Source organism: Lithobates pipiens, unplaced genomic scaffold (assembly GCF_037356315.1).
Source record: "Lithobates pipiens isolate NorthernLeopardFrog02 unplaced genomic scaffold, aLitPip1_a1.2 Scaffold_19, whole genome shotgun sequence".
Lineage (NCBI taxonomy): Eukaryota > Metazoa > Chordata > Amphibia > Anura > Ranidae > Lithobates > Lithobates pipiens.
The window spans coordinates 189,069,564-189,096,872 of NW_027507764.1; the positions used below are offsets into that span (position 1 = coordinate 189,069,564).

General features: G+C 41.0%; 1 protein-coding gene across 7 annotated transcripts in view; it reads left to right on the plus strand.

Annotated features, from left to right (window-relative positions):
- Positions 1-27,309, plus strand: part of EZH2 (enhancer of zeste 2 polycomb repressive complex 2 subunit) — an 81,655-nt gene that overhangs the window by 40,814 nt on the left and 13,532 nt on the right. For 5 of the 7 annotated variants that reach the window (XM_077491594.1, XM_077491591.1, XM_077491596.1 and 2 more), the window contains exons 4-12: positions 3,291-3,407; positions 6,304-6,424; positions 15,106-15,252; positions 15,336-15,438; positions 20,230-20,417; positions 20,668-20,759; positions 23,274-23,514; positions 23,620-23,786; positions 25,744-25,838. In XM_077491594.1, coding sequence (XP_077347720.1) covers positions 3,291-3,407; positions 6,304-6,424; positions 15,106-15,252; positions 15,336-15,438; positions 20,230-20,417; positions 20,668-20,759; positions 23,274-23,514; positions 23,620-23,786; positions 25,744-25,838 — 1,271 coding nt within the window. The remainder of the gene's footprint in view (positions 1-3,290; positions 3,408-6,303; positions 6,425-15,105; positions 15,253-15,335; positions 15,439-20,229; positions 20,418-20,667; positions 20,760-23,273; positions 23,515-23,619; positions 23,787-25,743; positions 25,839-27,309) is intronic. The other 2 variants (XM_077491595.1, XM_077491597.1) reach the window with 1 other exon arrangement.

Genomic DNA, 27,309 nt, shown 5'->3' on the forward strand with positions numbered 1-27,309 from the left:
ACATGTGCAGGAGTGACGTCATTGTGGCTCCGGCCACTCACACAGCAGAGTCTGAACCCGGAAGGAAGACTGGGGAAGTAGTGACAATGTGCCACGTACTAGTACATTATGCAATTGTTCTACAGGGGAAAGTTGTGTGTTTTTATTGTTGTTTTTTTTTTTTTTTAATGGTGCAGCGGTTTACAACTGTGAAATTCTGTGAAGAAAGGATGAATTTCGTGTTCGAGATCATTTTTATTACTGTTATTTGAATCCTCAAAATTTGACCTGTTTTTGCCTAAGTCATCTCTGATCTAACAGCATTGGATGTTTTAATGTCGTACATATCCTTTTTATTCTGCATACTTATTGATTATTGGTTTGTGATGGGTCACTCTGCAGTTGCTGTAAAAAATATACTATATGTCTCTGCTACCTAGCAGCTTTCCATGTTGATTGGCCAAGTTAGCTCCTGGTTTCTTAAAGTGGTTGTAAACCCTTTACAGCCACTTTTATACTACAGGCAAGCCTATAATTGGGCTTACCTGTAGCTACACTGGATGTCTCCTAAACCTACAGGGTTTAGGAGATATCCCTGTATTTGTATGTGCCGATGTCATCGGCACATGCACACTTAAGCAAACTGAAGCAATGGCACGTACGTGCCGTTGGTTCAGTTGTACTGTGCTGTCACCGGTGGCTCCCATGTGCAGGAGTGACATCATCGCGGCTCCGGCCAGTCATAGCCGGAAGTAATCCCCTGGGGAGATGTCGGCCGCCGGAGTGATGAACGAGGACCAGCTTTGATCTCAGGTAAGTAATTCATAATGAGCTAGTATGCTATGCAATCTTCCATATTCATATTGTAGCGTTACCAGTTTGGAATTTTTATAAGTTAGATGTGTTTGTGCCCTTAATGTGACAATGCCCTGTAAGTGCCAGGGATGACTACAGCTTTGACATAAATAAAGCCATGACTTCAATGTTAAATGGCAGTTTGACTGCACTTACTGCACAATTTTACCCAGTTTCACATTCGTTCTAAGGGAAAGTCTTGCCCAGATTATAGTTAGGGGGGCTGGTGTAATATCCACGAAGTAAATAATTTTTGTATGGCTGTGGATGTTGTAATAAAGAGAACTTCCTCATACACATGCTATTCATACATATTTTAGTGAGCAGAGATCATGTCATTAATTACTTATGCTCTTTTCTATATAGTATAAAAAAAGATATGTCACCTGCTATCCTTTTTTAGTGAGGTAGAATTTTCTTTAAAATGTTGAAATGTATGTATGTATTTACAGTGGATATAAAAAGTCTACATGCCCCTGTTAAATTGTGGGGTTTCTGTGATGTAAAAAAAAAAAATAAGACAAAGATTAATTTCAGAACTTTTTCCACCTTTTTAATGTGACTTCTAAACTAAAACTCTGTTTGAACAACAAACTGAAATCTTTTAGGTGGTGGGAAGTAAAACTAAAAAAACTAAAATAATATAGTTGCATAAGTGTGAACACCCTTAAACCAATACTTTGTTGAAGCGCCTTTTGATTTTATTACATCACTTTTTGGGTATGAATCCATCAGCATGGCACATCTTGACTTGGCAATATTTGCCCACTCTTCTTTGCAAAAACACTCCAAGTCTGTCAGATTGTGAGGGTATATCCTGTGCACAGTCCTCTTCAGATCACCCCACAGATTTTCAATTAGATTCAGGTCTGTTCATAATTCCCTCTACTTTGCCCAAGGCCCTATTTTGACTGAAGAAAAACAGCCCCAAAGCATGATGCTGCCACCACTATGCATCATTGTGGGTATGGTGTTCTTTTGGTGATGTGTAGTAGTGTTTGTGTGCCAAACATAGCTTGAAATTATGGCCAAAAAGTTCAACCTTGGTTTCAAAATCACATTTTCCCACATGCTTTTGTAAGACTTCAGATGTGTTTTTGCTAAATTTAGCCGGGCTTGGATATTGTTCTTTGTAAGAAAAGGCTTCCATCTTGCCCCTCTACCCCATAGCCCAGACATATGAAGAATATGGGAGATTGTTGTCACCTGTACCACACGGCCAGTACTTGCCAGATATTCCTGCAGCTCCTATAATGTTGTTATAGGCCTCTTCGCAGCCTCCCTGACCAGTTTTCTTCTCGTCTTTCATCAATTTTGGAGGGATGTCTAGTTCTTAGTAATGCAATTGTTGTGCCATATTTTCTCCACTTGATGATGACCGTCTTCACTGTGTTCCATGGTATATCTAATGCCTTGGAAATTCTTTTGTCCGATTCTCCTGACTGACACCTTTTAACAATGAGATCCCTCTGATGCTTTAGAAGCTCTCTACGGACCATGGCTTTTGCTTTAGGATGCGACTAAGAAAATGTCAGAAAAGACCTACTAGCACAGCTGAACTTTATTTGTGGTTAGTCAGAGGCAATTTAAGACCCCTTTCACACTGTGCCGCATTTTGCCGGCAGTATGACAGCGCTGCCCCATTGATTTCAATGGTAAGGAGTGGTGAGTTCACCGCTTCAAAGAAGCTGCTGGCAGGACTTTTTCTGGCGCCCCGCCAGCTCAACGCTCCAGTGTGAAAGCCCTCAGGCTTTCACACTGGAGTGGATGGAGCAGCTTAGGGCGGTTTGCTGGTGCTATTTTTAACGTTATAGCGCCTGCAAAACGCCCTAGTGTCAAAGGGGTCTAAATGATAGCAGGTGGGTACTGACTCCTATTTAACATGAGTTTGAATGTGTTTGCTTAATTCTGAGCACCGCTACAAATCAACACCAATTTTTATTTTTTTTCGACTCGTCTATGGCTTGCTTTACCGAACTGCAGCCCCATGTGTCTCTACCCCTTCCCTTCACCCTGCCAAACAGGGGTGGGTGGTTTGGCAGGGCTATGGAAATCTCAGAGCTGGATGGAGAAAAATTCTAATATTTTTTGGAAAATAAACGCTTCCACATATATTTCATCTGTATATTTGGCTGTTTGCAGTTTAGATTTCATTTATTGTCTCTTAACAGAGATCAGACCTTTTATCACAGCGGATATGAATATCTTTACTGATCATATCCTTCTAATGTGATGTGTGCTAATGTGGTCTTAGTGGGGGCTAATCCTTACCATTTTCTAATTACCTTAAAAGCTCAGCTCTGGCAATTTTTAATGATAGATGGAAAAAAGGCCAGAACTTGTCATGTTTTTGTTGCAGCATACTTGAAAAGATGTTTTTATTGATTCTCAGTTGGATAGACTTCCCCTCCCATAGATGCAGAATTTTTATCTATTTTCTTTTTTTCTTCTTTTAGTGCTCTGTGACTTGTGATTTTGACTTCCCTAAACAAGTTATCCCACTGAAAACCCTCAATGCTGTAGCCTCTGTGCCTATTATGTACTCCTGGTCTCCCCTTCAACAGAATTTTATGGTAAGTAATTCTGGATTGTGACTATATTGACAGTTCTTTAAAGTATAACTAAAGGCAAAACCTTTATTTTCGTTTTGAATAGAGTGGAAAGGGATTAAAACACCTGCCTGGGTTTTATTGTTGTCTGTGCCCCCCTTAAAAGAAGTTTGGCGGATCTAGACTTTGTCACAATGATGCAGTGCCTGGACAAAAATCTGTGATGTCAGCAGAGAGCGGATTTTAGCCAGCTCTCTGCTAAAAACGGGTCACAGGAGTGCAAAAGGAACCGCACTTCTGTGACCCATAGGAGACACCCAGCCAAACAAGCATTTACAGACCGGACCATTTTGCTGGTCAAAGACCAGACCACTTTTTGCGATTCGGCACTGCGTCGCTTTAACTGACAATTGCGCGGTCGTGCGACGTGGCTCCCAAACAAAATTGACGTCCTTTTTTCCCACAAATAGAGCTTTCTTTTCTGGTGGTATTTGATCACCCCTGCGGTTTTTATTTTTTGCGCTATAAACAAAAATAGAGCGTCAATTTTGAAAAAAACGCATTATTTTTTACTTTTTGTTATAATAAATATCCCCCAAAAATATATGAAAAAAAAACATTTTTTCCCTCAGTTTAGGCCGATACGTATTCTTCTACATATTTTTGGTAAAAAAAATCGCAATAAGCGATTATTGATTGGTTTGCGCAAAAGTTATAGCGTTTACAAAATAGGGATAGTTTTATGGCATTTTTATTATTTTTTTTTTACTATTAATGGCGGCGATCAGCGATTTTTATTGTGACTGCGACATTGTGGCAGACACATCGGACATTTTTGACACATTTTTGGGACCATTGTCATTTCTGCAGTAATCACTGCTATATAAATGCAGTGATTCCTGTGTAAATGACACTGGCAGTGAAGGGGTTAACCAGTGGGTGGCAGTGTAGGGGTTAAGTGTTCCTAGGGGTGTGTTACTAACTGTGGGGGGGTTGGGCTTTCATTTAGTGAACACTGATCTCTGCTCCAATCACATAGAGCAGAGATCAGCGTCACTAGTTGCTAGGCAGAATGGAGAAATGCTGTTTACACGGCATTTCCTCCATTCAGCCGTCCCGTGAGACGATCGCGGGTATGCCCGCGGCGATCGAGTCTGCGTGACCCGCGACCGGACTCACGGGGGTCCCGACCGGCACACGAGAGCGCCGCCGGCGGCGCGCTCGTGATGGCAGGGCGGCATTAAAGATTGGACGTACCTGTACGCCAATATGCCTGCCCGTGCCATTCTGCCGACGTACATCGGCGTGCGCTGGTCGGGAACCGGTTAAGGTTCACCCTCTCTATTGGTCTTGTTTACCATTATCATTGAAAGTATTTGATAATCACAAATTTTGGGTTGTCCCCAGAAAAGTAATAGAGGGGAAATCTTCCAAGTTCTGGTGGCATAGGAGTTCCCATGAATTCCCGTAATTTTCAGGAATTTCCCCTCAATTCCTGTTTTGCTATGGGATAGGAAGCGAAGGGAAATCTCCGTAATGGAACACAATTGGCAAAAAAAAAAAAATCTGACAGGTATACTATCACTATTTTTGATCAGCCGGCTTCTGTCGGACTGACTGCAGTACACGCAGGCCAAACGTAGGCTGGTCTCTATTGAACTGGCTGCTGCTGCCTGACATTCAGTCCGTGTGTCCGTGTGTACGGGCCTTAAAGAAGAGCAGTGTCCATCGGTAAACTTGTAAAGGGATTTTATGGTGAGTAACAAAAAATCTCATTATTGATTATTCTTATCTGTAAGTGAACAATTTTATTTTAATCTTGGTTGCAGTATACGTGCATTTAATGGCCTTTTCTTAATATTATGTTAATACTGTTGAAAATCTGAAATGAAAAAAGAACGGCCTGTTTGTTGAATAGATTTATACTGCAAGCCCAACACATTTCCTTACACTTGTATGCTAGGCACAAGGAAAATATAGTTTTAGATTGAGTTCACTTAAGCTTTTGAATACCTTTGTATGCAGCATGCTGTTTTTACCTTTTAAAACCAAGAATATCAAACCTGTGGCCTGTGGTAGCTGGAATGCGGCCCAGTACAAATTCTTAAACTTAAATATTTTTTTTATTTTTTTTTATAGAATTTTTTGTAAAAAGGCATTTACACTTAGTGAACACATGCAGCTGAAGAAAAATAGAATTGTGTCTCCTCTTTATTGTACTTTTCATAAGTTTTATCTTCCCAAAGAAAAATCTCCCACTCTGCACAATCGCGCCTTATTTATGTCATCAGTTTTTGGCAGCACCTATATTTGTGAGCAACTATTCTCAAGGATGAAGCACACGACAGCGAAATTAGAACCTAAATATCTGATGAGCACTTAGAGAATTCTTTGAGAATTGCTACTACATCCACCCAACCAGATACTGATGTGTTGGCTTATAAAAAAAAAAAGTGTCATATCACACTAGTTTTATGTTGCCCTCTTAATAGAAATTATTACAAAAAATGAAGTTTTATTCTTAGATATGTATATTATCTAGATCAGTGGTCCTTAACATGTGATCTGCCCGACCTTTTCTGCTTATCAGCTATCCTTATTGTTGGTGTATTTTATGTGTGGCCCAAGATAATTCAATTATCTTGGCTCAGGAAGGTCATAGGGTCGGACGCCCCGATTTAAACATATTGTTATGTAAGGTACATTATTGCAAGATTAGTGCCCTCTGACATACACAATGTCAGACCTGTTCATGATTGACTGATGTTGGTAGTTGAGACCTTCTAATAACTTCCTTCAAAGTTCAAGTTGGTAGATAACTGCTGTGTTCCAAGTACTTGCACTGTATTTAAATAGCAGATTTAAAACCAGCTTTATGTTTTTTCAGTTGTATGTTTGTGTTTTTTTTTTTCTATTCTAGGTAGAAGATGAAACTGTCCTACATAACATTCCTTACATGGGAGATGAGGTGCTGGACCAAGATGGGACATTTATAGAAGAATTGATCAAAAACTATGATGGAAAGGTCCATGGTGACAGGGGTATGATGAGAAGCTCCATTAACTTTAATCTTTGTGTTGCTACTCATTTCTATTCAGGGATGCATTGCTGGTATCCAGTGTTAGTTTGGACATCAAATTTCAATTTAGTTTTAGTCTGTTTTTTGACTAAAATGTCGTTTTAGTTGACTAAAATCTCTAGTACGTTATAGTTGACTAAGATCTTATGGGTTTAGATTTCTCTAGAACTTCTCATTTTCTCAAACTCATTATATACTAGTGGAGTCAGGGCTGGATTTCCCATTAGGCACTGTAGGGATGTGCCTACAGGAAGGAAAATAAATAAATAAAAGCGTGTAGAATGTAGAAAAAAAAAAACCTAGCTCAAGGTTTGACTTTAGGGTAAGTGATTGGGTCAGGGTCAGGATTTTTTTGACAGGATTTTTTTTTTTAAACTAGTATTGGTGTTCGTGTCGTTGTGTTTTTTAGGTAGGATTAAAAAAAAAGAAAAAAAAGTACAAATGTGCACTATTGTTTCTGGGCTGTACTACGCATACATACAACAACTAACATTCACATGTTGCATCACTGCGATCGTAAGGAGCAGGAGAATTTATTTTGGGTTGTCCTTTGGTAGGTTATGGTAGTAGCAGGAAATAATAATAAAAACTTTTTTTTTTTTAACTACTTTGGGCCAGTTTTTACTTTTTATAAAAAAAAAAAAACCCAGGAGATATCCATTACCATTTATCACCAAATGATAGCCCAATTTGTCCTGAAAAAAACAAGGTATAAATCCACCTGGATGAATAAAGTAGTTGTGATATGTATTTTTTTTACTAACACATGTCAAAGTTGGGCATGGGGTAATCTTCCCCTCTCCCTCATGGGGCGCATTAACCTTCTAAAAATGAAAGTCCTCCCCAAACTAATGTACATATTTAGGAATTCCCCACAATGGCTAAATAAAACTTTCTTTAATTCACTTAAACAACTCTTCCTTTCATTTATTTGGGGATCTGGAACGCCTAGATTCAAGTATACCACTCTGACCAGGCCGGTGGACGATGGGGGCTTGGCTCTCCCGGACTGCCACAAATACTTCTTGGCTACTCAGCTTGTGACTGTCCACTGGTGGTTGCTGCCAGATCTGACCAACTCTGCTACGGTGTTGGAGGCAGCTATAGTGGGGTCTCTGGAGGCCTTGAAAGGGTTGGTATTCAGGGGACCCAAAACACCTCATTGCCTCACCCCTTCCATGCGCACCACTATGAGGGCATGGAGGGTGGGGGAGGCGCTGAGAGAGTCCCCGCCGAACACCTGGTCTCCTCACACCCCCCTGTGGCTGAATCCCAACCTACCACAGTTCACCACTATCCCGGATCCTCAGGCCTGGGCCAGATACAAAATACTGACTCTGGAGCATGTTATCACCAATGGGGAGCTTGCTCCCTTTCATGTGTTGTGTACGAAGTTTAACGTGCCTGCACGGGCTCATTTCAGGTATCTCCAGATCGCCCATGCTCATAGATGTCAGTTCTTAGGTCAAGTGAAGGATTTGGGTGAAGGATTTGGAGAAACCCACTTCTCAGATTTATAGGTCCCTGTTGGTTGCTGCCATCCCCGAACTGTCCTCCCTACGCAGGAAGTGGGTGGGGGACATACCGGAACTGGACGATGATGATTGGGGGGAAATCTGGGTGTTCCCGTTCTCTCCACTGGTCTCGGCCAGGGACAAACTTGTTCAGTATAAAATTATACACAGAGCGCACTACACACCCCATAGACTGCACCAGATGTCGCCGACACATTCCCCGGCGTGCTGGAGATGCTCGTATCAGCCAGGGGAGTTTTTTCACATTTTCTGGGCTTGTCCAGCAATTGGGCATTACTGGAAGGAAGTTCTCCAGGTGATAGCTAACATTACTAAGATTAGTATTCCTTTTGATCCTAAATGTTGTCTGCTGGGGCTGGTGGAGCAGTTGATAATCCACAGAGCTAGGAAACTACTCATATCCTTACTACTATACTATGCACGTAAGGCCATCACGATGAATTGGAAGAAATCATCTCCCCCCTCTGTCACGTTCTGGAAGGGTCTAGTGAATGCTAGTTTGCCCCTTTATAGAGCCACCTACGAGGGTAGGGGATGCCCAAAAAAATTTGAAAAGGTGTGGACTTGTTGGTTAGCTGATAGCACTACGGCGACTGATGCAGTAACTAACCCTTAGACCACCATTAAGGTCCTGATATGGTAATAGACTGACCCAGGTATTACTTGTACGTCTATGCTTTGACATCGTGTACTTTTGCTTTTGAGCACGGATTCTCCTGCTGCTAACCCTCCCCTCCATGGGGGCTTAGATACGTTTAGTTTTGTTTTTTTATCGGTCTGCCTGGTTGAGGCCTGTTGTTGCCTCAGAGGCAGACCGATCATGTTGTGTTACCTGTTATGCCCTGCTGCGGTTGTAGCCGTAGTGGAGAGTTTGCCCCTGCGTGGGTACTGTTGGCCCAGGTGTGGGCAATTTTCTATGCTATTGAAAAACTCAATAAAAAAAGATTTTACAAAAAAAAAAAAAAACACATGTCAAAGTTGGGCTTAGGCATTTAATATTTGTTTTACCATTAGTCACAAAGGGTTTAAGCAAAAAGAAAAGAGAATTTGTTTTTAATTTTTTATTTTTTTTTGCAAAAAATAAAGTCACTTTTTACTGACATTTTGCATTCCCTAGACCTCTGCAGTAGTTTTATCAAGAAAAAATAAAGTGGGTCTTACTGGGTTTATTTTTTTTGGGGGGGGGGGGGGGGTCTGCGCTTCAGAATTCTCTGCCTATAGACTCCTGAGATGTAAATCTGGCCCTGCGTGGAGTAAAAATCTATTAACATGTTCTTATTCATGGTTTTCAGCTTTGAACATGCACTACAAACAGATTCATCTGTTGTGATAAATATATAGTGCAACTTTTAAAATATAAAAAAAAAAGTATACTCTATTGGTTGTAATACCTTTTGCACATGTTACCTGCATATATTACGAGCATTAAATATTAAGAAAAGAGAAGCCATTTTTCTTTTTCTTTCAGGGCTTAGTAGATAGATGCCCCCTACTTATTCTTATGTGGTAGTGCAGTGTTCATTTTGATGTCAAATTTAAATTTAGCTTTAGTCATAGTCTTTTGACCATTTTAGTTTTAGTCGTATTTCTGTCATCTGAATTGACTTAGTCGTATTATAGTTATAGTATGGAAACTGTCCGATGGAGCCTACGCATGGTCGGAATTTGCGACAACAAGCTCCGATCGCACATTTGCCGTTGGAAAGTCCGACCGTGTTTACGGGGCATAAGCGTTTAAATTTGTGCTCCCAATCTTGGTTTTATATTCCATCAGGTCTGAGCTAGAAGAAATGTCTTCCATTAGAGTATAGGGCAATGATGGTGAACCGTGGCACCCCAGATGTTTTGGAACTATATTTCCCATGATTCTCATGCAGTGTAGATGAGCATCATGGGAAATGTAGTTCCAAAACATCTGGGGTGCCATGGTTTGCCATCACTGGTATAGGGGCTTTCCCTGGTCTTTTCCTGCCTAAGCTGAGCTGTTCATTAGCTTGATTCAATCCGAGTACATGCATTCATAGTTGCTAGAACTTCTCTGCTTCTGTGATATTAGGTTAACTTATCGATTGGATTTTCTTAGTCATTTCAACACTGTTTGAAAACCATATCCTGCTTTCTAAAAAGTACCAAAGTTCTTAATTACTAGAAACTATTTCTCAGAGATATGTAAGCCGACCTCCTAAAAATGCAGGTTGTAACTGTCATTCTAATCTTCTGACTTCCTTTCTGATTTACTCACCCACTGTGAGAGAAGCCAGATCTCCCAAACTGCCTACTTGTTCTGGGTCAAAACCATCCCTTGCTGGCACTGACATCTTCTGTGTGTCTTTGGCCTTCTTCATTGGGTGGGCATGGGATAGCGGCACTGCTTTTGGCGATGCACGCTGAGCTGCGCATACGCATCTCATTTTACATGCTGGTGTGTTTTGTTGCAGAAGAGACAGGGAGATTGATTTATTAAAACTGGAGAGTGCAAAACCTGGTGCAGCTCTGCATAGAAACCAATCGGCTTCCAGTTTTTTTTTTTTGTCAAAGCTCAGTTGAACAAGCTGAAGTTAGAAACTGATTTCCTTAAAGCATGTTATACAGCACAGTGCATGTGTTGTTTAATTTGGCCCCTTCTATCGTCTAAAAAACCTGGCTCATCCTGCCTTCTTATACCCTCCCCTGTAAACTGACCACGGTTTATCATGGCTGCTGAGCCCGAACACCGTGGTCAGTTTACCTGCAATCATCCACAGCCCTGCTCTGTCCTCCTCTCCTTCCCTGCCTGTCTGCTCTGTGTCATTGTCTGCCCCCTCTCCACCAGCTGCTATCCTTACTAAAATAAAATTCTCCCATCCCTTCTGTAACATAACGACATGTGTCCCTGTGCTTGTATTATATAAAAAAAATCTGACCTGTACCTATATCAGGACGTCTCCTGGCGCTCAGGTGACTCCTCCACTGTCACTCCCCCCTTAGCTGACGTCAGCGGCAGTGCTTGGCACCGCCCACTATAGCTGTCAGCTGGGGAGAGAGTGGAGTCATGTCAGGGCTAGGAGACGCTCTGATATAGGTACAGATCAGCAGATTTTTTTATAGCACTGGGGCACATAACTAAGGCCAAAACAATCGATTTTGAAAATAGTTGTGAACTATTTTCATAATCGATTAATTGCCAGCCGATTAGTTGGCCTGCATACAGAATGTATTTGTTCACATATCAGGAAATACAGTGAAGCACACATACAGCTCAGTACACCATCCATACATGTTAGTAAGTGCCTGAGAACTTGTATATGTGTGAGGAGCAATGCTTCATGGGCCATGTAGTCCTGGGCAGAAAGTAAGTGGTTCTAAAGGCAGATTTTTTTTTACCTTTGCTATGGGGCATTCTCTACTATACTTTTTCAGCTTGCTATTGGGGCACTCTGAAGGCAGGAGGAGCCAGGCCTGTCGGTGAGGTGGGTTTGACCAAGCCAGAATCATCGGTTTGACTAAGAAGTTTTCTATTCTGCTCCTTCAAGTTTTCCTTTGCCTGTGGTCAAAAACAAACATTGATTTTGAAGGAAGACATTGTTTTTGTATGGCCAGCATAAACGACAGCAAGCAACGGTCGCATTTGTCAAGCCACCTGCCTATCACAAGGGAGTCTGTCATGCATAATATATTACAGTTCTGTCTTAAAATCCACAAAACAGTCTTTTTATTTAACCGCTTCCTGACAAGCGCAAGCCTGTACATGTCGGCAGAATGATGCTGGTGGGCAAAAGGGCGTACAGGTATGTCCCGTTTAAGAAGCTGTGACCGTGGACTCTATGTCCGCTGGGTGCCCGCGATCGTGTCATGGAGAGGTAGAATGGGGAGATGCTTTTGTAAACAAAGCATTACCCCATTCTGCCTAGTGACAGGACAGACATCACTGCTCTTTCATGTGTGTTGTAGCCCCCCCCCCCCCCCCCCCCCACAGTTAGAATCTAGGACACACTTAACCCCCCTTCGTCGCCCCTAGTGGTTAACCCCTTCACTGCCAGTGTCCTTTACACAGTAATCCATGCATTTTTCTAGCACTGATTGCTGTATAAATGACAGTGGTCCCAAAATGGTGTAAAAAATGTCCAATGTGTTCGCCATAATGTCGCAGTCCTGCTAAAAATCGCAGATCGCCTCCATTACTAATAAAAAAAAAAAAAAAATACCATAAAACTATCCCCTATTTTGTAGATGCTATAACTTGCGTGCAAACCAATCAATGTATGCTTATTGCGATTTTACCAAAAATATGTAGAAGAATACATATCTGCCTAAACTGAGGGGAAAAAATATTTTTTTATATATTTTTGGGGGATATTTATTATAGCAAAAAAGTCAAAAATTAATGCTTTTTTTTTATTTTATTGTTGCTCTATTTTCATAGCACAAAAAATAACCGCAGAGGTGATCAAATATCACCAAAAGAATACTCTATTTGTGGGGAAAAAAAAGGATGTCAATTTTGTTTGGGTATAAAGTTGCACGACCGCGCAATTGTCAGTTAAAGCAACGCAGCGTTGAATCGCAGTCAGGAAGGGGGTAAATCCTTCCGGGGCTGAAGTGGTTAAAGAAAAAAAAAATGAAAAAGTTGATCTGAGTCCGATACTGTTTACCAGATTCAACCTCTAAAGCCCCATACACACCAAATTTTCTGCTGATTTTTTTTTTTCCTTCAGATTTACCAAAACCATGTAGTGCAAGGGCCTGCCTGATTGCATACAAATTGAAACTCCTAAGGTTGGGCCTCATATTATATGGTTTTGGTAAATCTGAAGGAATAAAATCAGCAGAACATCTGATCGTGTGTATGGGGCTTAATAGTATATCTCTTCTGTCTGTTATTCTCAGAGTGGATTCGAGATTTTGCTCCTGAACCATATAGTTGGTTATTTACATTTACCACTGCAAATCGATATTTAAGAATGATTTGCCTTTTATTTTAAACTTTACATATTACCTTAAAAAAAGTGTGGTGTATAATTTTAGTTATGATCCGATTAATCAAAACAATAATCGGCCAACTAATCGCTCATGAAAATAATCGTTAGTTGCTAGCCTACAATGATATGTTATGAGGGGATGGGAGGTTTTTATGGTACGGAGGTAACAACCACTTTAAATCCTGACAATAAGAAGGAAACCCCGTACAAAAGCACGACATTTTCTTTTTATCTACATGGCATAATTTGCTATTAACACAGAAATCATGAAATAAGTTGGTATTATTGCTCAATAATTCTCCGGTCATTCAGCCATCTGGCCGATAAAACTACATACATACACTACAAAAGACTTTAGTTGGTAAAATGATTTAAAGTGCTGAACATGGCCCTATCTCACCAAACTACTGGTCAATTTATATGCGTCCTTGGTTAGGAAAGGGTAAATAGTTGTGCCTTTTTATCATGTTTGTGTCCTTGGTGGAAGCCTTTTGTCTAGCTGGCTGATAATTGCAGCTGTTAGCGGTCATGTTTTCTTCCAGCCAAATCTCTTGGCAGCTATGCAAAGCTCTTGTTCTATAGCGATCATGGGTCAGGCTGAGCTGGTGGGAACATTAGCAATGTAAAATGCTGAAATGCTTCTATTTTTGTGTTTTGTGAAATGCACACATGTGCAAGTCACAATTGTAGACAATCCTGGGAACGGGAACGATTCCAACTTGTATATCTGCCTGTTTTGCCACTATTTTGACGGATTCTTTAAACGTGAACTTGTATCCAGTTAAACTATGGTTTGATTTCAGGAAGCTTTCAGAAATATAGTTGGTTAAATGTAAACCTAGCTCTGATTTTGTTTTAGTACTGCAGAGCAAAATTTCACGTTGTCAGTTTTTCCTGTGTTTATTGCTGTACTTGGCCTAATAAATCATTGGTTATATATTCGTACCGTGTAGTGTAGACAAGGAGCTCTCATTAGGCTTTATTCACTAAAACCTTCTTTACACAGACAAGCCTGGTAAAGGGTGGGTGGTGGCTGCAAAAATACAGGCATACCCCACTTTTAAGTACAAAATGGGATTTATTTGCTAAAGCTGGAAAGTGTAAAATGAGGCTCACTTCTGCATAGAAACCAATGAGCTTCCAGGTTTTATTACAAAAGCTTAATTGAATAAGCTGGGGTTAGAAGCTCATTGGTTTCTATGCAGAAGTGAGCCTGATTTTTCACTTTTTAGCTTTAGTAAATAAACCCCATTGTGTACTTAAAAGTGGGGTATGCCTGTAGACTTGGTGATGGTTGCAGTGCACTCTTTAAAAGAAAATCCCCCTTTTTGATATAAAAAGCCGTTCAGGAAGCGGCAGTATCACCCCACCCTCTAAAAAGCGATCCACCAGGGATCAATCTTCAATAGGGGTGGTGTTAGGGCCGGTTCACACAGCGAGGCGATGCGAGGCGACACGACTCGCCTCGCCTCGCTCCCGCAAGTCGCCCCCGTTCTGTACAATGGAACCGTTCTGAGAGGAGCGACTCGAGTCGCTCCGACTCAGAAAAAAGGTTCCTGTACTACTTCTGGGCGACTTCGGGGGCGACTTGCATTGACTTCTATACAGAAGTCCTCTGCAAGTCGCCGCTGAGGTCCCCGCAGGTCGCGGCGAGGCAAGTCGGAGACGCCTCGCCGCGCCTCGCTGTGTGAACCGGCCCTTAATGTAAATAAGTCCTAAGATGGATGACTTATTTTGATTCTGTGTTTGTTTTTGTTTGTTTTTTTTTTTTTATTCCAGTCGTAAAAAGGGGATTTAAACATAGAGGTTCAGTGCTTATTGAGGCTCATAGTTATTCCAGTATGCTGGAAAGTGTCTTTGATCATAATAGATCTTTTCACCTAAAGCAAAAGGCGTGATCATGTAAATGTCTATTCAGTTATTTTCATTAGAAATTTTGGCGGCGTATTGTGTGGCACAAATAAATTTTTGCTGCATTCAAAGTAAACTTTGAAGCCATTGGCACTTGTATTGTCTAGGTAGTATCGTTTTTGTTGATTTGACACTGTGAAGTCCTGCCCAGTTATACCAAATTGATGTTTCTATTTGTATTGATGTTCCTGCAGTTTATTGGAGTAATTGATCTGTAGCGTTTTTTTTGTTTTTTGCAGAGTGCGGTTTTATTAATGATGAGATATTTGTGGAGTTGGTTAATGCCCTAAGCCAATACAGTGATTATGAAGATGATGAGGATGGTGATGACAATCAGGACGATGATAGAGAAGACAAAGAAAAGGATCAGGAGGACAGCATGGATGGTGAGTGGTCATCACTGTGTTTTCTTTTACCCTTGTTATCCCTGAATGTGTGCAATTAAACCTCACTTTACTTTCCCTACCAGACAAGGAGACCCAGCTGCCTCGGAAGTTTCCTTCTGATAAAATCTTCGAGGCAATATCTTCCATGTTTCCTGACAAGGGAACAACAGAAGAGCTTAAAGAGAAGTAAGACATGTTATGACCTTGTGTATATTGCTTCATAATTGTATCTCCATAGTCTGTCTACATAGAATGAATAGAAATCCTGAGGTTTATTATATATGCTTTTTTTTTGTGTTCTAAAACCTTGGCTTTTAGTTTATAAAAACCAGTGCAGAGGTGGAAAAAAGTTGCTGTAATAGTACCGAACAAATGCATGTTGAATTTAGGTAACTGCAAAGGAACTAGCAGTTACCTTTGAGGGACAATAAAACATGCTTCAATTGTATAACAACAACAACAAAAAATTAGTAGCATTGTTGCCACATTGGATCTCTGGCTCCTATATTTTTTTTTTTCAGCCAATCTATATATAGAAAGCAATCAAATTTGAAATCATGTGGTTTTCTTTTTTGGCTTTGAAAGTTATGTTCTTGACGGCCGCATAACGCACATATCTGGTGGTAAAAAATTTGGACTTAACATCCAGCTGCCTTTTACATATGCGTTCACGGCAGCAGGGAGTTGTGTGCTCAGAGCATGCTCACTGAGTCTCTGGCAGCTGTTGGTCTAGGCTTCTGATCTGGAGCCAGCGGGATTGTCCCCCGATCATGTGACTGTTGAGAGCCAGTTAACGTGGTCACATGATACAGAAGCCACACTTTTTCCTGGCTGTCTTTTGCAGCGTATCCCCTTTGTCTTGGTAGATGATTATAAATGGAATAAATATTCTGCAGTTCATAATGGGCTGCTTTAACCACTTCACGCAAAACACCATACCCGTACGTCGGTACTTTGACACTAAATACTGTTGTTATGGCAGCAGCGAGCTGCCATAAACCCCAGTATGTTTGGGAATGGCGTACGTTTTTCTTTAGGATAAAAGTGGACTCCATTGTGGATTCGCCGCAAGATCACTTTTATCAATGGTGGGAGAGGTGCCCAATCCCGCTGTGCTCCGTTCATCTCCGCCGCTAACCGGAGCCGTCTGTAGTGGTGGGGATCATCACATCCTGTCACCTCACTGCCTGGATGCTGAGTGAGGGGAAGATGGCCCCCGCTTGACTTCATAGTATTGGTGGGCAGAAGCATCGTTAATTGTCACTTCTGCCCCATGCTATCAACTCTTTCACTGCCAGGCCTTGTGCTCCATTTTTACCCTCAGGTGGCCAGACCATTTTTTCAGTTTTTCCTTTGCTCTATTATTTTTCATTTATAGCTTTCAAAGTTTGTAAAAGACCCCCCCTCCCCCCCAAACCATATATTTTCTGAAAGCACATGACCAGTAAACTAAAAAGAAGGTGCTACTGATTTCTAAGGTCCCACGATATTTGTGCAAATTTAGATTTACTAACAATCCACTAAAATCGTGATTAGCAGATAAATCCACAGCAAATTTTACAAATTTCCTACTAAATATAAAAGTTTAACCTGTATTGAGTTAATAAATAACAAATACATGTAATGTTTACATTGTGCCTTTTTGCAAAATGGTGAAAAATTGAACGTACGCAAAAATGTATATATACAAATTTCTCAAAAAATCTGAAGGTTTTAATTTTTCCCTTACAGCTTTAGGAATTTATGAAAGACCCCAAAACCATATATTTTCTGAAAGCATATGACCTCTAGAATAAAAGAATTGTTACTGAATTTTTAGACCCCTTGGTATTTGCGCAAATGTTTATCAAACCAATATCTTCGCAAAAAATACACTAAAACCATTATTGGGAGATAACAACACAGCTAACTTTACAAAATTCCTGCTAAATACCTACTAAATATAAAAGCTTAACCGGGAAAAAAATACCTGCGTAATTTATGCAATCTTTTTTTCCGGTTTACTCCTCATTTGTAGCAGCACTTAGAGATTCTCACTTTTATATGAAGATATAAATAAAGATATGTTATCTCCAAACTTTCAAGGCAAAGGGCCAGTTTACTATCATATAGGCTTTAAGGGGGCTGGACAGTGTCCAGTGGGAGTAGAAAATGCCCCGGCATCAGTGCCCCATCATTGGTTTTGATGGAAGGAATAGTGCCCCATTGTTGATATCAATGAGAATAGTGCCCCATTGATGGTGTCAGTAGGTGGAACAGTTGCTCCATCATTGGTGTCAGTTGGTAAAATAGTGTCCCAAGAGCCAGATAAAGACAAGCAGAGGGCCACATCCGGCCCCCGGGCCACAGTTTGGAGACCACTGCTTTAGAGTATTGTGTCTAAATATTAGGATAAACCTTGGGAACATATTATATACAAAATTATATAATGCAAGAATATGTTAAAGGACAACTCCACCAAAGTTGATCATTTCTATTCTGATTCTGTTTAAATGACTGATAATTTATCATGGGTGTGGGATGCTATCATTTGGTTTTGTAGTGGTCTCATCAGCTGGGCAGAGCTAGAAATTATGATAGGAGTCCCTGAGGGGATAGAAGAAGGCATGTGACTCATATTCACTTGTCTTTGCCTTGAATTTCATTGATTCATTGCAATCCAGACTTTTGACATTTATGAAGAATGAGTTAAGATGACATCTTTTGGCCATATTCTGATATTCTTATATTTCGATTGTGGATGTACTACTAATGATCATTCAGTGTGAATATACTGGAGGCTCTGCTGGCCCATTAGCCTACCTTATGTCTTGTCTATTTGCATCATCTGTCATCCACTGTGCTATGCTGACTGTGCTAGTCCTTTAGTGGACTTCACAACATGGCAGTAAAGGAAACATTGCAGTTTTATAAATAGTATTTATACTTCTTGCCAGGACTGCTGACATTAGCACATAAAGATCAGTAAAGTTCCAAATTCAATAGTAACAAAGTGCCTAAACTTTTAAATTTGCCTTTTTACACAGTTTACAGACAATGACAGATGCAAACACAGCGTATGCTTTAGAAATGACTAAGTTACCTTGAGAAAGGGTCCCTGTGAGGCACCGAAACATTAGTCTCTTATGCCTTATGTGGCACTATCTTCACAATAAACCTGTGAAAGGCACCTATTTGAAGTGCTGGCGATTTTGGATTTTATTTTTATTTTTTGGGGCATGGCACCATCTGTGGCATTCTCTTTGAGCGCCCATTGCTAAAAGGACAGTTAGGGCTTATTTAGACTTGCCTTGGTTTCAACACACATTAACGGCTAGTTTACACTTGCTTCAAAACAAGGCTTCGGACAGGCTTTGTTAAAGCCCTCTGAACGCTAGTTAAAGCCCCTGTCACTAAATAAAATGGTTAACTTACAGTCCTGTTCACACCTTGCTTTTGCTTTGCTTCAAAAATGATGTCCTGTGTAGCTTTAGTGGAGCATCAAAGAGTCTTCAAAGCCTCCATAGAAGTCTATGGCAAAGCTCGCTCCAAGCCTCATCGAAGCTTCACCAAAGCCTCATTGAAGCACCAAACTGTAAACAGGACTGTAAGCTAACCATTTTATTTAGTGACAGGGGCTTTGACTGGTGTTCAGAGAGCTTTAACAAAGCCTGTCCAAAGCTATGTTTTGAAGCAAGTGTAAACTAGCCCTTACTGTGAGGCGTTGTCAATCCACTAAATGAAAATTAAGTGAAAACCTATTCAGGACAGACCAACAATTTAAAGCCATATATGAAAAGCTCTCAGCAAGCTGCATAATTGGTGCCAAATAATTTTTGTCCTGGTCTATTGGCTATTTTAATTTAGCCAGTAGCTGGTAAACATGTGCTTGTGATTTTGTCATGTATTCTTGTCTCATGAAACCCTAGTGCGCTATGAATTCCACTGAAAATCAGGTGTTAATGGACTAAATAATTTGTACATATAATGGAAAGCACCACTCCCCTAGAACAAGAGGCGAGTGAACTCTTCCAATGGGGACACTTACTCCAGGGACAACTAAGAGAGAAATTCTCCCTTGTTTGAGAGATTTTCACTGACTGAATCTCTCCAGTGGTACACAGAGCTAAATTTAAAGTAGCATTAAGGGCATTTTTTTTATTTTTGATAGAGGAAGGGAGGTTTCTAACACTTGTCAATTTTTGGCCAACTGGTTCCTATTGGGGAGAAGAAACAAGGAAATCCCTCCAAAGTGAGGGAATCTTTGGTAGTCATCAGAATCACTGGAAAGCATGCCCACATTGGAAAATCTGACTTCCTATTTCTGTGCAGGCCTTTACATCACAGTCCACAGAGTTCCCCCTTTACATCTCGGTACACAAAAGTTCTCCGTTACATCGGGGTCTTCAGAGTTCCCCATTGCGCTGTAAGGGGGAGTCCTGAGGACACTGATTTAGGAGGGAATTCTGGGGGCTCTGATGGGGGGGGGGGGGGGGGCTGGTGACCAGAGACCACTATCTGCAGAGTGAATATGCCAAGTTGGGGGGGGTTGTCTATTTCAGCTGCCGGAGCCAATAATGTCTGGTCTGAGAAGAAATGTTCCTGTGCAGTCTGTTCAGAAACACACTTCTGGAAGTCTCAATCTCCTGTGTCCCCCTACTGTGCTCAGTGGTTCCTCTCCCTGACCTTGCATTGCTACTGTGCCCTTTAGTAACGTAGAGGTTGGTGAGCTGAGAGCTGCTGGGAACACAGAAGATTGTCACTCCTGGAGACAGACTTTGTTAGGTTGTTTCGCCTTCTCAGAGCTGTATTTAGTGGTGTTGGCTGCAGGAGAAAGGTATTTAGGGTCTACATTGCATGTAACGCTTTTGTTGGCACTTTTGCGTGACAGTCACTTTAACATAAGTCCTCAACCTAGATTATGGATACTGCTGTATATTAGAATTATAGTTTTTATGTTTTAGCATTGTTAATTCACTATCAACATCCTTATTTCAGATTTACCATGTATTCACTCTCCAGGTACAAAGAATTGACAGAGCAGCAGCTACCAGGGGCTCTTCCTCCAGAATGCACCCCAAACATTGATGGACCAAATGCAAAATCTGTGCAAAGGGAGCAGAGTCTTCATTCATTCCACACCTTGTTTTGTAGGAGATGTTTCAAGTATGATTGCTTCTTGCATCGTAAGTACCTCTTTATTTAAATATTTGTTAAAGGTGTCAGTTGTGATATTTAAGCTCTCGGGGTGTAATTCAGAAAAATACACTTTTGTACCTTTTCTGTAATGGTTATTTTGTCATGATGTAAGCTATAGTGCTGCAGTGCACCAAGTTTAGCACGCTTTCTTGAAGTAAGGCCACTTAATGCAAGTCTGTATTTGTAACACTCCTTAATTTAATCATGTAACAATTGTTTTTCACTTGTTTCCTTAAGCTTTTCACGCCACTCCAAACACATACAAAAGAAAAAATAATGAAGCTGCAAATGATGGAAAGCCCTGTGGACCCAACTGTTACCAGCTTTTGGTAAGATTGGTCCCATATGTTTTCTTTGAATTCTTTATTTTGGGGTGGTGATAATGGGCAGATGTCTAGGTGATAATGATGGGAGAGATAAGATATTTGCTCACCCTTAAACAATGCACTTGCTACCGAGGCCTCCCAGGATCATGCTGTTGCAAAAACATGGCGTGCACACACTGCTGCATTTCTTTTCACAAATAAAGATTTTGTTCTCTGTAGTGCTATTCAGTGCATGGCCCAATTGTGGCAAATTTATGTTTTAATTTGATTGCTTTGCTTGCTTATGACTATGGCTTTGTATAGTTAGCATAAGATGTGTGGTATTGCAGTCTCATGACAATCAGCATAGAAATTGTTGGGAAATGACTGAACCTACAGATAGATGGATCATTGTACAATTATATTGAAATTGAAAACTGAGTATCTGACAATGATTTTTAATGTTCAGTAGGCATTCATAATCCCCTATTATAATCACGTGTGTGTGTGTGTGTGTGTGTGTGTGTGTAGATTATAAAACTGAGCCAGAATAATGATTAAAATGGAATTCACTGCAAAACATAACTACTACAGTTTGTTCTCTGCATTCTAATGCTAACTTACCTGTGTAAGAAAGATTTATATACTCGAGTATTTTTTCAGTACGTTCGTTATGCTGAACCAGCCCCAACCCACCCCCCCCCCCCCCCGGCTTATACTCGGGTCAGGGCAGGGATACTGGGCATTAGGCTGCTTGTCCTGGGTTTTCATTGCACTGTGGCTGGAACGCTCCCCTCTCTCCCTCCCTTACACAGTGGGAAGCCGCTGTATCCCAGAGCTAACTCTGAAATTTTTGGCCGCACTGTGACATAAGTCCCACCCTCCTCCTAGATCAGCTCGTGTGATAGACTGAACACTGCGTCTATCACACAAGCTGATCTAGGAGGAGGGTGGCACTTTTGTCAAAGTGAGGCCAAACATTTCAGACTGAGCTCCGTCACGCAGCGGGAGATGCCCGCTGTGCAATACAAGTACTGACACACAGTCACTACTAGTGAGGCTGCAATGGCGAGCACATTGAGGCGTCAATGATGGGCCTGAGACTACAGTGATGGGCACGGTGAGGCTGCAGTGATGGGCACAGTGAGGCTAGAATGATGGGCACGGTAAGGCTGCAATGATGGGCAGGAGGCTGCATTGATGGGCACACTGCTGCTGGCAGCCTCAGTGTGGTCTGTCGCACCACATCCTTACCAGTAGCTGCTGTATTTCCCACCCATGGCTTATACTCAAGTCAAAAAGTTTACCCAGTTTTTTGTGGTAAAATTAGGTGCCTTGGCTTATATTCGGGTCAGCTTATACTTGAGTATATAAGTACTTCCTGTCTGGTCACGTGATCTCACCTGTGTCAGCCAGCTTTGGCTGCAGGGGAGAGGAGAATTCTGACAACAGCTGGTAATGCCTGGGAGTGTTGCATCACCTATAGGCTTCAATGGCACATCTGTTGTCAGTGCTTAATCCTTTCCCCTGCAGTGGCCACTGAATGACGGGTGAGCTGATCATTTGACCGGACTGGATACGTCTGGGGGGGGGGGGGGGGGGGGAAGACCGCTCTACAGACTTTTCTTACACAGGTTAGTCAGAATAGTTAAAAGAGAAACAAAAAACAGGCGTATGGACAACTGTCCATGAGATGAGATCTGTTTTCCTTGGGTAATAAAGCATACACGTTCCAAGAAGAGGCCAACCAAACAGCAGGACCATGGTAACTTAGATGGTGAAATACCTGAATCTGGAGACACATGGCGACTGGGGGTTCCAAAGCGGTGTCTACTGTGCAGCCTAATGAGCTGAGGGAAGCAAGGGTGGACACTTGTGGGGAGCCTGGGGACAAGTTGGTGACACCAGGTTGGATGGAGAGCGCCATTCATGGCCGGGACACCCGGAAGTGACAGCTGTATCCAGGGGAGGAACCACTCCAACAGCCAGCTGATGATGTCTGGTGGAAGTTGCAGTACTGCTCCATCATCTTAGGGCAAAAGCAGACACGGGCTGGTCCCGGAGTACTGTAGCCATGATAAGCTGTTGAAAAGTAAGCTGGCAGCAGGGGATAAGGCTACATATTTTCGGAGATTAACCCCTTCTTTAAGTCATAAAAATATGTGGAAAAATGTGCATTTTATTATTTTTTTAGAAAAGTAAACTTTTATCCTTTAAAACCCCCTACAGGTCATCATTTTAGAGTTAACCGTGAATAAATGGGCCTAGAATTTTTTGCTGTCACTTCAGTGTGCACTGCAATATGAAACGTGTAGTGCAATTAACTATTTTGCAGGTAGTTTCCCCTGACGCATCCCCCCCCCCCCCCCACATCACATGGGGACAAAAAATCCCCGGTATGATGCTTTATTGGTGAGAGGATCTAAAAGAGGGGTTATCCTTTTGAACTGGAGCTACTCTTAAAAACATCATCTCATGTGTAGCTTAATTTTTGTCAAGTGTCTTACAACCCCTCATGTAGCATGACTGTGTTTTTAGGAAGGTGCCAAGGAATATGCTGCAGCACTAACAGCGGAGAGGATAAAGACCCCACCAAAGCGCCCTGGCGGTCGCCGAAGAGGCAGACTTCCAAATAGCACCAGCAGACCTAGCACACCAACTGTCAATGTGTCAGAAGCCAAAGACACAGATAGCGATAGGGAAGCTGGCACAGAGACTGGTGGAGAAAGCAATGACAAGGAAGAGGAGGAAAAGAAAGATGAAACCTCTAGTTCTTCTGGTAAGTTTTTTTGCTTTTAAGGGACAGCTCATTTTAGGCATGTGCAAACAGCTGTGATTGGGTGTACGCATTCATTGATTCCAACAATGCATTTATTTTCTGTAGAAGCAAATTCTCGTTGCCAAACGCCTGTCAAGATGAAGCCAAATGAGCTCCCTGAGAATGTCGACTGGAGTGGAGCAGAAGCATCCCTGTTTAGAGTCCTCATAGGCACCTATTATGACAATTTCTGTGCTATTGCCAGGTTAATTGGCACAAAAACATGTCGACAGGTACTTTATTTTTTTTTTTTTATAAACATATGTACTGTTTAAAGTGGTTGTAAACACAGCATCTCTTTCTATAGTGTATACTTGTCTCGATCTACATGCATGAGTCACTTGTGACAGTTTATCTGATACCAGAAAATCTCAGACCACCCCCCTTTCCCCAGCACACAGAAGGTGATTGACAGCCTAAGTTGTGCATATCTCCCTATAAATTTGTGTGTGGGAGTGCTTTGGAAAAATATGTGTTTTAGAAGGCAGTAGGGAGGAGATGGCTGCAGATAAACTGGTGTGTTTATATCTCCTGTGTATCACCTGAGGCCAGCCACTTCACTGGGTATATGTAAGGGTTTAAAACTACTACTTAGAAAACTTTTATCAGAGTGTATCTATTCTGTTTCATTAATCTGCAGATTAGAAAAATTGAGCTTCAGTCTGTATATGATGTGTCAGTTAATTAAGGCTGTTTGACAAGTAAAAAGAAAAGTGCAGCTGAAGTGGTCAGTGTTTGCAAAGTCGCTATGAGGCAGGGAGAAGATCCATGCAGAGACAAAAGAGTGGCGGGCTGACCGAGGCACGTAAACTGACCAGGGTTATCATGGCTCAGCAGCCATAATTACCATGGTCAGCGGGGACACGGACAGGCAGGATCAACCAGGTATATTACACGATAGGAAGGGGAAGATTGCACAACAAAAGCTCTGTGCTATAGCTCATGCCTTAATGTAACATGATCTTCCTTTTTTATTCTTTTAGGGTTACAACTAGTTTAGGTATACCTAAAGTTTAGTTTATAATTTTAAAAGGCATACCCAAGTTTTTTTTTTATTATTATTATTATTATTATTATTATTATTTTATAGTTTGATTTGTAGATTGTAAGTTGTAAATATTTGTAAGATTGCAATTGTAAGGGTCACTGTTGCTGTCTACTTTGGAGAGACTTAATTTGACACCTAGTATTGAAGACCCAACAGGATGCTATAGAGGAGGTCTCTCCAAAGTGACCCAGCTCTGTGTGTAATTTGAACATCAGCCATAGACCTTTGCATTTCCCAAAAATATAGTTATTCCGCATACACACGACCAGACTTTCCTGGAAAAAAGTTCAGACGGAATCATTTCATCGGATATTTCGATCATGTGTGGGCTTCATCTGCCTTTTTTCAAAGTCTGACGGACCTAGAAATAGAACAAATCTTTAAATCTTTCCGATGGAATCAATTCCTATCAGGAAAACCGTTCGTCTGTATGCTAGCCCGATGGACCAAATACGACGCAAGGGCAGCTATTGGCTACTGGCTATTGAACTTCTTTTTCTAATCCCGTCGTACGTCATTGCGTTCAAAACGAACGGACTTGGGTGTGATCATGTGTAGGCAAGTCCGTTCGGTCAGTAAGACCGTCTGAGTTTATTCTGATGGAAAGTCCGGTCGCGTGGGCACGGCATTAGGTATTGCTTGGTATATTTGACCCTAGAGCTCCACACGTTGGCTGGGGATAGTAAATGTAATATATTCAATATAAAATATTTGCCAAACGAAAACAGATTATTATTTTTAAAGTATTTAATATAATAAAGGGAAACACATAAACTACCAAGCATTCTCTATAAGCTCAGTATACATTTTCATTGCTGTATTGAAAATTTGCTTGCTTAAGGATAAGGTCTAAATGACCCACTGCTTTTATTTCTGAGACCCTCAAAAATCGCATTCAACTTTGACTTTTGGTAATTAAGGTCGAAATTAAAACAAAATCAGCCTGCTAGTTTTCATTCAGTCTGGAGTCCTGTCACACTTCTCACAAAGTTCCCTGCTGCTGCTCTTCGAGTGTAGAAAATTATATGAATATTATGTGTAACAAAATCATGTGAATTATTATTACTTAGAAAAGCACACTTAAGAGAAGGATTAAAGTTTTATATTGGCATCGGTGGTTTACATTTTTAAATTTTTTACAGGTATACGAGTTTAGAGTAAAGGAGTCAAGTATCATAGCTCCGGTCCTTGCCGAGGATGTGGACACGCCACCCAGGAAGAAGAAGCGGAAGCACAGGTACGATTTATGATGTATGAATGGGATCTGCTTTGGTGTGTTCCTGTTCCGTGAGATGCTGCCAAACCACAATTGTTAATAAACTTAATTGATGTTGAGCAAGAAATGAGTGGTAAAAATATGTTTTTGTTAGTTTACCCCACCACCATTGATGTGGGTTAGGATTGCTCTTGGAGAGGACTTCTACTCCGTTTTCCGTAAAAGAAAATTGCTTGCAGTTAATAATATTCTTGCAGTTTGCGTAATATTTAAAATAAATTTTCCATCGTTATCAAAATGATCTCTAATGAAAGATATGTTACCTGCCCTGGAATTGGTAGATTCGATTAGTATCTTTTCTGCATGCTTCATTGTTTAATTGAAGAGATGGGGAAAAAAAAAAGCAGACATGTAATTAAAAAAAAAAAAAAAAAAAAACTATTATTTCAATTTTTCACTGTGCTTTTCACCAGATAATTACAAAAAGTTAACATTTTTGAAAGTGAGGCTGTGCTTCCTTTGCATTGTGCTCTGCAGCAAAAGGATTTAGCCAACCATAACCTCCAATACCAAAACTAGGGCATCAACTTTCACAACGACCCCCGCTGGTTTGGGCACACCAGGCCCGCCGAACAAATTGATACCTGTAAGACAAACGGACAGAAATATCAGAGCTGAGCTACCTTTGTCACTTGTTTTTGAGGGTACAAGTATGTAGGCCACACACCAGCTTCATGCATGTTCCCAGTCCTTGAATCAGTAATTAAGTAATTGGGATAGAATCTTAAAATGACAGTCTTAGAGCTTACACCTTTCCAAACGAGTCCATTCCTTTATCGCAACTATTGCAAATACTTAGTACCTCTGGGTGTGGGGAAGCATGTTACATCCTCCCTGGTTGCAGTGCTGGGCCTATTGCCAATCTCAAACACTCTAATCTAACAGGAAGATAACATTATTAACCTGCTTAAATATTCCACAGAGATTACCTGAAGCTATTAGTGCAGAGCAAAAAACATGTAATATAGGGAAGAGGAAGTGAGCAAAAGTGGGCTGGGGGGGGGGTTGATTCGCAAAGTATGAGCTATCTTCAATTGGGGAACAGAAAGAGGAGGGCACAGAAGAGATGATCATGGATTACATGCTTGAGGTTTACATCTCACAGATTATCTATGAATAGCTTTACATTTCCTAGGGATTTAAAAATGCTTAGAGGTAAACGCCACGTTTTGGTAAAAGTCGTTTAGTGTATATCCTTACTGCACAAGCCACATTTTACTTTTTTCAATAATTACCTTTCATTTCAGTTTGCTATAAATTCTTGTAATGTATTCCGTTCACTTGATGGGCTTAGTTTGTTTCTTCCTCAACAGAACTGTTGTTCTGTATGTTATTTTATGAAGTATGTATGTTTTTTATCATTTTATTGATGTGTGATGTATGTATTTATCCTGTATTTGCTGGCTTTTTTTGGTTACAGTTGTTGGGAAAA